The sequence below is a fragment of the Primulina eburnea genome, chromosome 11 (genome assembly GCF_022965805.1).
Source record: "Primulina eburnea isolate SZY01 chromosome 11, ASM2296580v1, whole genome shotgun sequence".
Classification (NCBI taxonomy): domain Eukaryota; kingdom Viridiplantae; phylum Streptophyta; class Magnoliopsida; order Lamiales; family Gesneriaceae; genus Primulina; species Primulina eburnea.
The window spans coordinates 33814799-33825245 of NC_133111.1; the positions used below are offsets into that span (position 1 = coordinate 33814799).

The 10447-nt window shown below is 36.9% G+C and overlaps 2 protein-coding genes across 3 annotated transcripts; one reads left to right on the forward strand and one right to left on the reverse strand.

Annotated features, from left to right (window-relative positions):
* Window positions 1-6022: 6022 nt before the first annotated feature.
* LOC140805179 (E3 ubiquitin-protein ligase BOI-like) lies at window positions 6023-7680 on the forward strand. Of its 2 annotated transcripts, XM_073161409.1 has the most exons (4): window positions 6023-6337; window positions 6469-6548; window positions 6734-7032; window positions 7106-7680. In XM_073161409.1, exons 2-4 carry the CDS (start codon window positions 6530-6532, stop codon window positions 7595-7597), a joined length of 810 nt encoding a protein of 269 aa, XP_073017510.1. In that variant the 5' UTR covers window positions 6023-6337; window positions 6469-6529; the 3' UTR covers window positions 7598-7680. The 2 variants fall into 2 exon arrangements, with proteins under 2 accessions (XP_073017510.1, XP_073017509.1); XM_073161408.1 differs by lacking the exon at window positions 6023-6337 and having other exon boundaries at window positions 6421-6548.
* A 109-nt stretch (window positions 7681-7789) lies between these two features.
* LOC140804557 (probable pterin-4-alpha-carbinolamine dehydratase, chloroplastic) lies at window positions 7790-9190 on the reverse strand. The gene is made up of 3 exons (XM_073160606.1): window positions 8770-9190; window positions 8195-8387; window positions 7790-8082 (listed from the first exon to the last, which is right to left on the reverse strand). The coding sequence occupies exons 1-3, from the start codon at window positions 9127-9129 to the stop codon at window positions 7991-7993; spliced, it is 645 nt and encodes a 214-aa protein (XP_073016707.1). The 5' UTR covers window positions 9130-9190; the 3' UTR covers window positions 7790-7990.
* Between the last annotated feature and the right edge of the window lie 1257 nt (window positions 9191-10447).

Here is a 10447-nt window from a genome sequence, read left to right on the forward strand (position 1 = left end):
TTGTTTGCATAAGAAAAATTTTCATGGTTTCTCAACCCAGGATGATAAGTATTAAGGGGAGGGTTACCTCGATATCCGCCAAGCCCTCCAACATTTCTGTTGTTGATATAATGATCTTCTTCAAGAAAATGTGGTTCTTCAACGACAAGCGATGGTCCCTCAGTATTTGATGTACTCGCTTTATTCATGGTTGCTATCTGTGTAGTCAATGCTGATACTTGTGCAGTGAGTGATGTGATAGGATCCACAACATAAACTCCAGCAATCCTCTGTACTCCTGACCTCTCAGACCGCCATTGGTAGATATTAATAGTCATCTGCTCAAGCAAGTCGTAGGCTTGAGCAGGAGATTTGGCAAAGATCGTGCCACCTGTCGCTGCATCCACTGTTGTCTGTGTCTGACCATTCAACCCATTATAGAAAAGCTCAATCTGTACCCAGTTTTCAAAACCATGATTCAGGCACCTCCACAACAAATCTTTGTACCTTTCCCACGCCTCATAAAGCTGCTCAAAGTCATTTTGCCTGAAATTACTGATCTCAATCTTCAATTGTGCAGACTTTGCAGAGGGAAAATATTTAGACAGAAATTTCGTTGCCAACTCTTGCCACGTTGTGATGCTCCCCAGCGGCAATGATTGGATCCATCCTCTTGCTTGGTCCCTGAGAGAAAATGGAAACAAACGCAGTCTAATAATATCAACAGAAACATTATTAATTTTTACCGTGTCCGTGATCTCCAGGAAGGTCCTTAAATGAACATGAGGATCAGCAGTGGCAGTTCCTGCAAATTGGTTCTATTGAACCATATTTATCAGTGCAGGCTTCAACTCAAAATTTATTTGCGTTTATGGTCCCTCGAGAAATTCCAGAATAATGCGTGTTGATCACTGGTCTGAACGGGTCTCTGATAGGTATGGCGTCTCGCGGGTTATATCTCGCGTCCTCTCTGTTTTCAGCCATTGTTTAGATTTCTTCCCTTCTCGCTTTTCTTAGTCTCCTGACAGTTCTTTCGATCTCCGGATCAAAGATAAGCAAATCAGGGCTGTGCGATCTTAGCATATACTGCAAAACAGAAAAGATTCTAACGTAACAAAATAAATAAATAAAATAAAATCTAAATTAAAGTCAAGACTACTTATTAACGATAACAATATGCAATTAAACAGCTTACTCCCCGGCAACGGCGCCAAAAACTTGTTGCGTATTTTCACAACCGCAAGTGTACGGTGTCAAGTTTTAGTACTGGTTTGACTACAGATATCGATCCCACGAAGAGTAATTATTTAAAATTGTATATTAATTACCATACTTGACATAGCTCAACTTTATTTAGAGAAATCAAATGGTTGGTTTATAATCAATTCAAAGAAAATAACAATTCATGTAATTCTAGCACGCATTAGAAATTCAATGAGTAAAGAAATCTAGAGATATGATTTCGTCGAGTCTCCCCTATGCTAAATTAAATTCGTCTAACATATCATTAATTTGCACCATATTTATTAACCATGAACTCACAATATTTTCTATTCCCTTTTTCAAGTGATAAATAGAATTGTATAACCTATTACCGATTTTAATATGTCTATTCAAAATCATGTAACACGTAATAAATGCAACCAAAGTTCTCTTATGGATTCGCCAAAGTGATACGTCTTTTGCACGTTATAAACACCTGACGATGCGATTTCTCCTGTCCTAATTTCGATCACCTCCCTCGAGTGTTAGATCTCAATTATTAGATCAGTCGAATTATGGCCAGTAATCCAACAGCATTAAAGACAAGAAATAACAAATAAACACGATGAATTAAATATATGAAAATTCAAAACGTCAATAACATAGTTTCGACCACGACTACGTCAATCTCTAGAAAATAAAATTAGTTCATGCTCAAGTATAGATCACAACAAAACCTATTTGCAATCATTAAAACGTAAAAGCAAAGAACCAAATTAGAAACGTGTTGAAGAGAGATAAAAGTGCGTCTCCGTGTCCGGATTTAGCGTCTTCAGTCTCTGTTCTTCGCGTTCCGTCGTCCGTATCTTCTGACTTTTTCGCTCCTTTTCTCTCTGATATGTCGGCTGCTTGTAGAATTTTCGGAACTCCCCTCAAAACCCACGCCGAAACCTATTTAAATCTAAGAGATCGCGCCGCGCGCATATGCGTGACAAAGACTCGAGCATATGCGCGGGTCCTTCTGTGCGTTGCCTTCTTCTTGCGCGCATATGCGCGCTGCTCTCTGGCCTCGTCTCACGTCTTTCACGCATATGCGTGCCATGAGTAGCGCATATGCACAGGTCTCACTGTATTTTCCCTTGCTTCGGTGCATCTCTCGCGCATATGCGCGACTCTTACTCGCGCATATGCGCGAGCCTCACTGTATTCGGAGTTTGGTTTGCTCACACTTCTTCTCCTAGGCGTCATTTTTGTTCGTTTTCACGCCCATGTCATAGCCGCACCTAAATTCCTGCAATCACACCAAATATAACAAAAAAACGCATAATTCTGCCCAAGAAAACTAACAATTTATCTTAATTATAAGGATAATTTAAGTGCACAAAATGCACTTGTCAACAGGCAGTCTAATTTTTCAGAATAAATTGGGCTTGGAGTGTCCTAAAAGCCATCAGAAGCTATGGTATGGGCAGCCGACTTGCCATACTTAGTAGGTGGCATGAGAATCGAGGTACCTACTCCATTTTTTGCTATAAAGAGCAGGTATACTTCTCATTTAATGATTCTGAAACCTTCGAACTTTCAAGCACTCACATATTTTCACTCAAATATTGCTTGTTCATCTGAAAACCTGCTGACTTTAGCATCGGAGTGGCTATGCCGGACACCGCTCTGGCGCCCATTCACGAGTTCTTTTCATTGTTTTCAGATGCTATCGCAGCCATTAATTTCACTCAAAATTTCTAAACATTATATATTATTGATTTGATCCGTTGGAGCTTCTTACGCGGCTCATCCATTTCAGCGAGATCACATCAATACCTTTACGTTATTAACAATTGGACTCCAAATTATTCCGATTTTATGCGGAGATAGTTATTCTTGTAAATCCCTACGAATGGCTTATTTCTTTGATCGCCTAATTGGGTTCACGATCAGAAGCTTTGTTCTTCTTTTGGATTGCATTAGAAATCAGAAGCGATTTATGCGTTAAGACTGCAGCTTCCAAATTTCCAAAATTAGGAATCGATGTGGCGCGGCGTGGAAGAAAGCTCTTGGCCGAATTTTTTTATTCAAAAACTTTATGTGGCCATGACTTTCACTTGATGGATTGGAGAGAACTTCCTATTGTTTTGCGTGGAAAAATTAGGTTAGTAATTATGAGTCCTAGTGGTGTATTCATAGAGTGAGTCTCCTAAACTAATTAAGAGTTCCTCTCCCACAAAACTTTAATAATTTCAATATATTTAAACTCTCATATAATCAATATATAATGTATTTATTAATCTCTAATAATACATGATATAATAATATCATATACAAATATTTTATATCACCACATAAAATACATACATGTATATTTATATTAAATTAAATAACCATTATTTAATTTATAAACTAACTCATTGGTTAATTTAATTCTAGACTCCTCTAGAATATTTATGAAAATTTGTGCATGTTAGTAGTCACTATTACTAGTACAATCATTTAATAAGTAAATTCTAAATTCACGAAAAAAATTATTCCGAACTTATTATAATCCCGATCAACGATCCGAGAGCACTGATGTATCAATGATACAAATCTTGTTCATATAATGAAAATCGAAAATTTTGAAGATCAAAATTTTCACTTACCAAATTTAGAACTTACCATATATGGTGGTTACCATATTTGACAGCTGTCAATTTTAGTGAACTCCTTCACAAAACAGACAATTGCACTCCCTTCATTATTTAGCAATCATGTCAACTTCTATTTTTCCATTCTATAGAATCAGCTCATAAACTACTTTATAAGCTTCATGTTTGATCTCCATCAAACTGCAGTCGTCAAATTCCAACTCCTTGAAATTTGACTATCTCAACGGGAACACAGAATCTGATCACATCTCCATATGATTCAAAATAACATTTATTCTTATTCGAGCTTACCCTAGTTAGCCATATTCTTTTCATCAACTCCTTGATCAAGAATTTCAGAACTCATTTCTGATTGCACCCATCGGATCATGTTAAGAGTATCTAGTACCATCGCCCCACGATCCCCAAGGTTTCACTGATACTGCCTGTAAGAGCCTTTAGTCATGTTTAGCGTACAGTACGGTCCCTTTAACATATATATCCTGATCGAATGTGCAACCATTGGTATATCGAGAGTTGCATGTGAATTCAATAACGATACGATTTATCTTTGAGTACTAAAAGTGGCATGATATGTGCAACTAAGAAAACACCTTTCCTTAAAGCACATTTTTTGCTCTGGCCAGAGACTCCTTGCACTATTAACTCATCAGATCACATAAGATATCTTCACCCGTAGGCAAACGGTGAATCCCTGACTGCAAAGCATTTGCTCCAACGTATTTCGAAAGTACACCCAACCTCGCCACCTGATGACCCTCGATGGATTTGGTGACAGATCAAAATGAATCCTAGTACGTATAGCCCCTACATTGTCCCGGGTCTAAAAACTAATGGTGTACAACCATAACTACATACTATTCCAATCGATAAATGAGAACCACTTGGACAGTCCGAGGGAGGATTGTTCAGTGCATCATCATATGATCACCCATATGTGTGAATGAACATCTTCATGCCCTTGCCAATGAAACACTGCGTTTACATCGTAGATGCTAGTCTCGAGCTCGAGCGACGTTTATCCTTGTTTTAGGCAACTGATTCGACTAGGAACCTGTTTAGAATATAATGTACACTTCCTAATGAGTTTCATAGTCTTATGTTGTGACACAGACCTCATGGTACCTATTGTATATTCAAAGACTTTATCTATGTAGTTTGCATGAGTGTACAAATAAAGTATAATACCATAATCAATTAAAATCGTAAAATATTATTAAAATAAAGATTGTTTTACATTAGAGTCAATAAAATCCTTAACCAGAAGTTGGCTTATTAGATACCAAGTTGGCTTGTCAGACACCTACTCTAACACCCGAACCCGTAGAAAAGTGGTTCGCAGGTCTAAAGAAATCGATGGTCCTGAAGTTTAAGTTCATCGAAATTTATATCCAAGATATTCGAGGAGCCGCCAACCAAACGGTGTGGTTAGTGGTAGAGTCCAACATTAGTTCCACTTCACCAACATTTTTCGACCAGGTCTATCTTGCGGACAATATACTAACCACAACGCCCAAGTTCGAATCGACGAGACCAAGGCTTCGGTGCTTTTTCTGACTTGGAGATACCAGCTTTGTCTTACAGCTGGTATCTTGTGTTCACAAGTGGTAAATATGGAGGGAGCAGGCACACTCTCGATTTCAGGAAGAAACCAAGTCCTGAATTATTCCAGTGAGTTATCAGTCGTTGGTGGCACCGGATATTTCAGGAGATGCTCGTGGAATCTATGTCCTCAAATATACTCACTATTCACATATTATTGAATCTTGTGAAATAAAATAATGATCTGAGTAAGTAAAAAAAACACTAAAACTTATATGAGATGATTTTACATGTTAATTTCGTGAGATATATTTCTAACTCGATTCATCTAATGAAAAATATTATTTTTTATGTCAAAAATATTTTTTTTAATTTTATATATGAATCGAATCAATTTATCTGATATATGTAGATTCGTGAGACCGTGTTACAAAAAAATCGATTAAAAAAAATAATAAGAATAATATGAGCATGTGTAATAATTACCTTCGTGGTTGTGTAATGAACAAAATCTTTTAAATACTATCTGATTTATGCAATATAAGTTTATGAAATTAAAAAATTTGTTTTTACGGAGCAAGTTTTTTTATATATATAGAATAAATTATAGAATAACCTTTTTTAGTTAAATTGAATATAGAAGAGTTCGAGAGATGAAGGGAGAGACCTCTCGACTTTGTAAACAAAGTCAAATTCCGAAATTTGATTTTTTTGCCCCTCAAACCTTTGATCGTAATTTCAAAATTTTATTGCACCAATTTTGCATATGATCGAATTATTATTTTCTGAATCGGTGGTTTGAAAATGCATGCATCCAAATTTGAGTGACGCCATTTTTCGCAGAGCGATTTTCATGAAAGCATGCGTCTCTTGGAGTGGGCAACGGCGCGGCTGCTGCCGTCGTTTCACTCCCTTTATAAGGCCTTCCATGGCCATTGGCCCGCCCCGCCGCATCTTCTGTTCTTTGACAGGTTTACTGTTTCCTCCTCTCTCTCACACACAAAGCACGAACACTGGGATTTCTTGTTACGTCTTCGATGGAATGATTGTTTGATTTTTGATTATTTAATCATGGACTTTGATTTTGCTTCTGTGTTTGTAGAAACGGGAAAGTGCCTGGCCTGCTGTGCATTTTCTGGACTGCTAGATAATAGAAATCTGAAATGGTCAACAGCAATGGAGGTTTCCTCTCTTTCCTATCTTACACACACACACACAATCAAAAACACGCAGCCAAAATTTATGTAAAATATCTCGTAAATTCTCCACGACCCGATGCAAGTACTCGGCCCTTTTAATTATTTCCTCTTGCTCGGTTTATATTGATTTCGATTTTCAATACGATGTTGGTGAACTTTGTCGTGTAGAGGCGAAGGATGAGGATTCGCATAAGGATCCGCGTAAGAGGAAGATGAAAGGAGTTGCATTAGAATCTACGGAACTAGTCAATCTTCAAGGCCGAAAGTTTGCTAATTGGGTTCCCTTCCCAAATGCTCCACCTTTCACTCATGGCAGCAACTCGCATTCTCAACAGGTTCTAAATGCTGCCGCGCCATTCAAATCCTTCACGTCTATGTTAGCCTTTGCAGTAGAGGACGGTGGTACCTCTAGTCCGGCAGATTCTAAACACCATAGCAAGGAACTAGATCTAATAATTAAGTCCCATGTATGGTATGATTTTTCTTGATCATCTCTCATCATCAGATTTTTCGAGTTCGTAACTAGTTTTGGCGCCGTAGGGTGAAACTCTGAAGCGACAAATTGAGGCTATAATGGAGAAGAACCAACACTCAATCCATTATGCAGTTGAGGAAAGAGCAGCCAAGAAACTCAAAGAGATGGAATCCAATATACGTACAAAGTTGAGGGAAAATGCGGAGTTGGAGAGGAAAGCTGAACATTACAAGACCGAGTCACAAAGGCTGCAAAGAAGAGTGATGTACCTGGAGCAAAAGGCTCTCTCTCTGAAAGAGGGCTTGGAGAATGCCATGTCAGCACCTCGGCAAGGAGAAAATGTGCAGGAAGATGCCGAGTCATCGTTTGTGGATACAGAACGGGCAGGTCTGGTTAGGCTCGACTGCATTGTCTGTGAGAAGGAGATAGCAACGGTGATGATATGGCCTTGTCGCCACATTTGCCTCTGCTCAGGCTGTGACGCTGTTACTAAGTTGTGCCCTTTTTGCCAGTCCATTAAAACTACAAGTGTAAAAGTTAATCTCCCTATAGAATAGGAAGGATTCGATTTCTACAAGATGATCATATTATCATTCTTTAAAATTTAAATCAAATTCTTGGTTTTCTGCCAAAATTTAGACAGTCAAATTATTAAACTTTTAACTTGCTCTATGTATATCCCCAAAAAAATAACTCCCAGAAAAAATAACTCAAAAAGAAACACAAAAATAAAAACAAGGCAAAACAAATTAACAAATCCAATCACAGGGACGTATATATAATTCACTAAAAGAGAATTACAGTAAATCCAAACCCTTCTGTCTGGATTTTGATTACATTACAACATATTGCTACTTCAAAAAACATTTCGTTGAAAAGAAGAAACATTGTATAGAACTCATCGTCTTAAGAGCCGAATTAATGGCCACCAAGAGGGACAGGAATCGGAGTTAAGCCCAGACTCTCTTCCGGGGTATAAGATCGGATGTCTTTATCTCATCTATTTTAGCAGCAACAATGAAATCATTCATGCTCAGACCTCCTGCAAATTATAGGAACTTCGACCATCAAAAACAGGTCCAACTTTACATGTAACAAAGTTGTAAATTTAACCAGACGATTGATTTTGTTTTTTTATCGTTTCAAGCTCGTACCAATAGACGAAGTCCACAGTTCCGCTCTAACTTGATTAGGCTCCTCTATACGAAGAGTAGGAACGTGCCCCGTCGACTCTACAGCACGGTTAATCCGGCTGATGAGTACTTCTGCACAGTTTGTATCTCTTACTTTCCACCAACATTGTAACCTTAACGAACCTTCTTCATGTACAAGTCTCCAACCAACAACCTACATGACAGAATTTTTAAGAGAATTGAATGGGAATTGGGAACATAACCAATTCAATATTCAAGAAAATTGAGCCGGAAAATATACTTCAAAATAAAATGATAGTCTGGAAAATGCATCATACAAATAAGAACTAGAAAACTAAAAACATATTCAGATTTCAGAATGATTGCAAACTTAAATAGCCACAGAATCAAGAAATTCATTATCTAGGCAAACTGATGAGCCCATTTGAATAAACAACTATCAAAATTCGATCTTCGATAAGCGGAAGAACAAGAATCGAACTTCATGCACAATTTAATCATCTAAAAGAAATCAAAATTTAGCAAAAATAATTGCATTAAAACTAGATTTTTAAATCGGCGAAAGGGTAAAGAACCTTAAACAACAGCTGCTTGGCCTCATATTCGGACAAGGGCTGCAGAATTTGAGAAAGCGGAACGCGGTCTTGCTGAGCCAAAGACAGAGCCGAAGCATTGGGGATCAAAATCTTGTGCTCCGTGCTGGGATACCCCAGCACTTTTTCCCCGAAATTGCTCTCTATTTCTTGCGGAAACGGGTCTCTCGCTCCAAAATCACCCACTAAGTCTGTTCCCGCTGCTTGGATTGTGAATGGATAACGAGTGTTAATGAAAGGGAGGAAGTTGTGGGAGTATTTTTGTGGGTTTTTAGAAAGATTGAAAAGGGTAAACGAGATGGAGCGATGTGCGGAAGCCAATGGAGAAAGAGTGAGGTTCATAGTTGCGTGGTTACTTTGCTCCAATGGCTAAGAAAAGGTGTTTGGATATACTTTCTTAAACAAATAATATAAAATAAATTAACAAAATGTCCGAGGATATATATACATATACATAATACATATATATATATATATTTTTTTTAAAAAAAAATTAGTTTTAAATAATTATCCAGAGTTATATTATTTAAGACAAAAACTTGTGTGAGATGATCCCATGGGTCGTATTTATGAGACGAATATCTTATTTGAGTCATCCATGCAAAAATATTACTTTTTATGCTAAGAGTATTATTTTTAATTGTGAATATTGGTAGGATTGAACCGTCTCACAGATAAAAGTTCGTGAAATCATCTCATAATCGACCTACTTTTTATGAAATAATCCATTGTTTAGTTAGTTGAATTTTTAATTATTGGTAGGAGAAGATAAAATTATTATGAGAATATAATCAATCAACTGTGGTGCATACAAGCAAGTCCCTCAAGCCCATCGATAATTTCCATGTTATAAGATTTAATGGTAACAGAAGATATTTATTTACGGCAAAAACTTGTGTGAGACGGTCTTACGAGTATTATTTGTGAGACGGATCTCTTATTTGGGTCACCCATGAAAAAGTATCACTTTTTATGCTAAGAGTATTACTTTTTAGTGTGAATATGGGTAGGGTTGACCCGTCTCACAGATTATGATCCGTGAGACGGTCTCACATGAAACTCACTCTTTATTTACGTACCTCGAACCTCAAGCCCATCGATTATTTCCATTAGAAGATGAAAAGGGAAATAAACAATACAAAAGAAATACATTAAAAAAAATTCCATTTGCAATAACTCAAAAGGTTACGTCGGTAAAAAATCAATTAAATAGCAAAGTTTAAAGAAAGATGAGAAGGTTGATATAGCATTATGAAAGATCATAATAGTTTGTATTTTTGTTATCAAATTTTTCATTATTTTCATTTTCGATATGTTTGATTGATACATTTTTTTGTTATTTTGTTGTGGAAATAAGTTTTATGCTGTTGGAGATAAATTTTGGCTGAAAAAGTTATTTTTAATCACATTTGAAATTAACAAGATGAACCGTTTGAAAGACTTGAAACTGGAAAAATTTAGAAGTGAATTTTCCAACTGGCATGGGCACGCCCTGTAATTGTTTTTCAGCGACCTGTGAAAACTAAAGCCGAGGATAATTGTAAGGAGTGGAATTCGAAATTATGACGATAATACCATATTTTAGAAGTTCTAATTGTGATATTTAATTCATCTAAAGCTTTTGGCTAGATAAATATATTATTGAGATAAAGAAAATTTT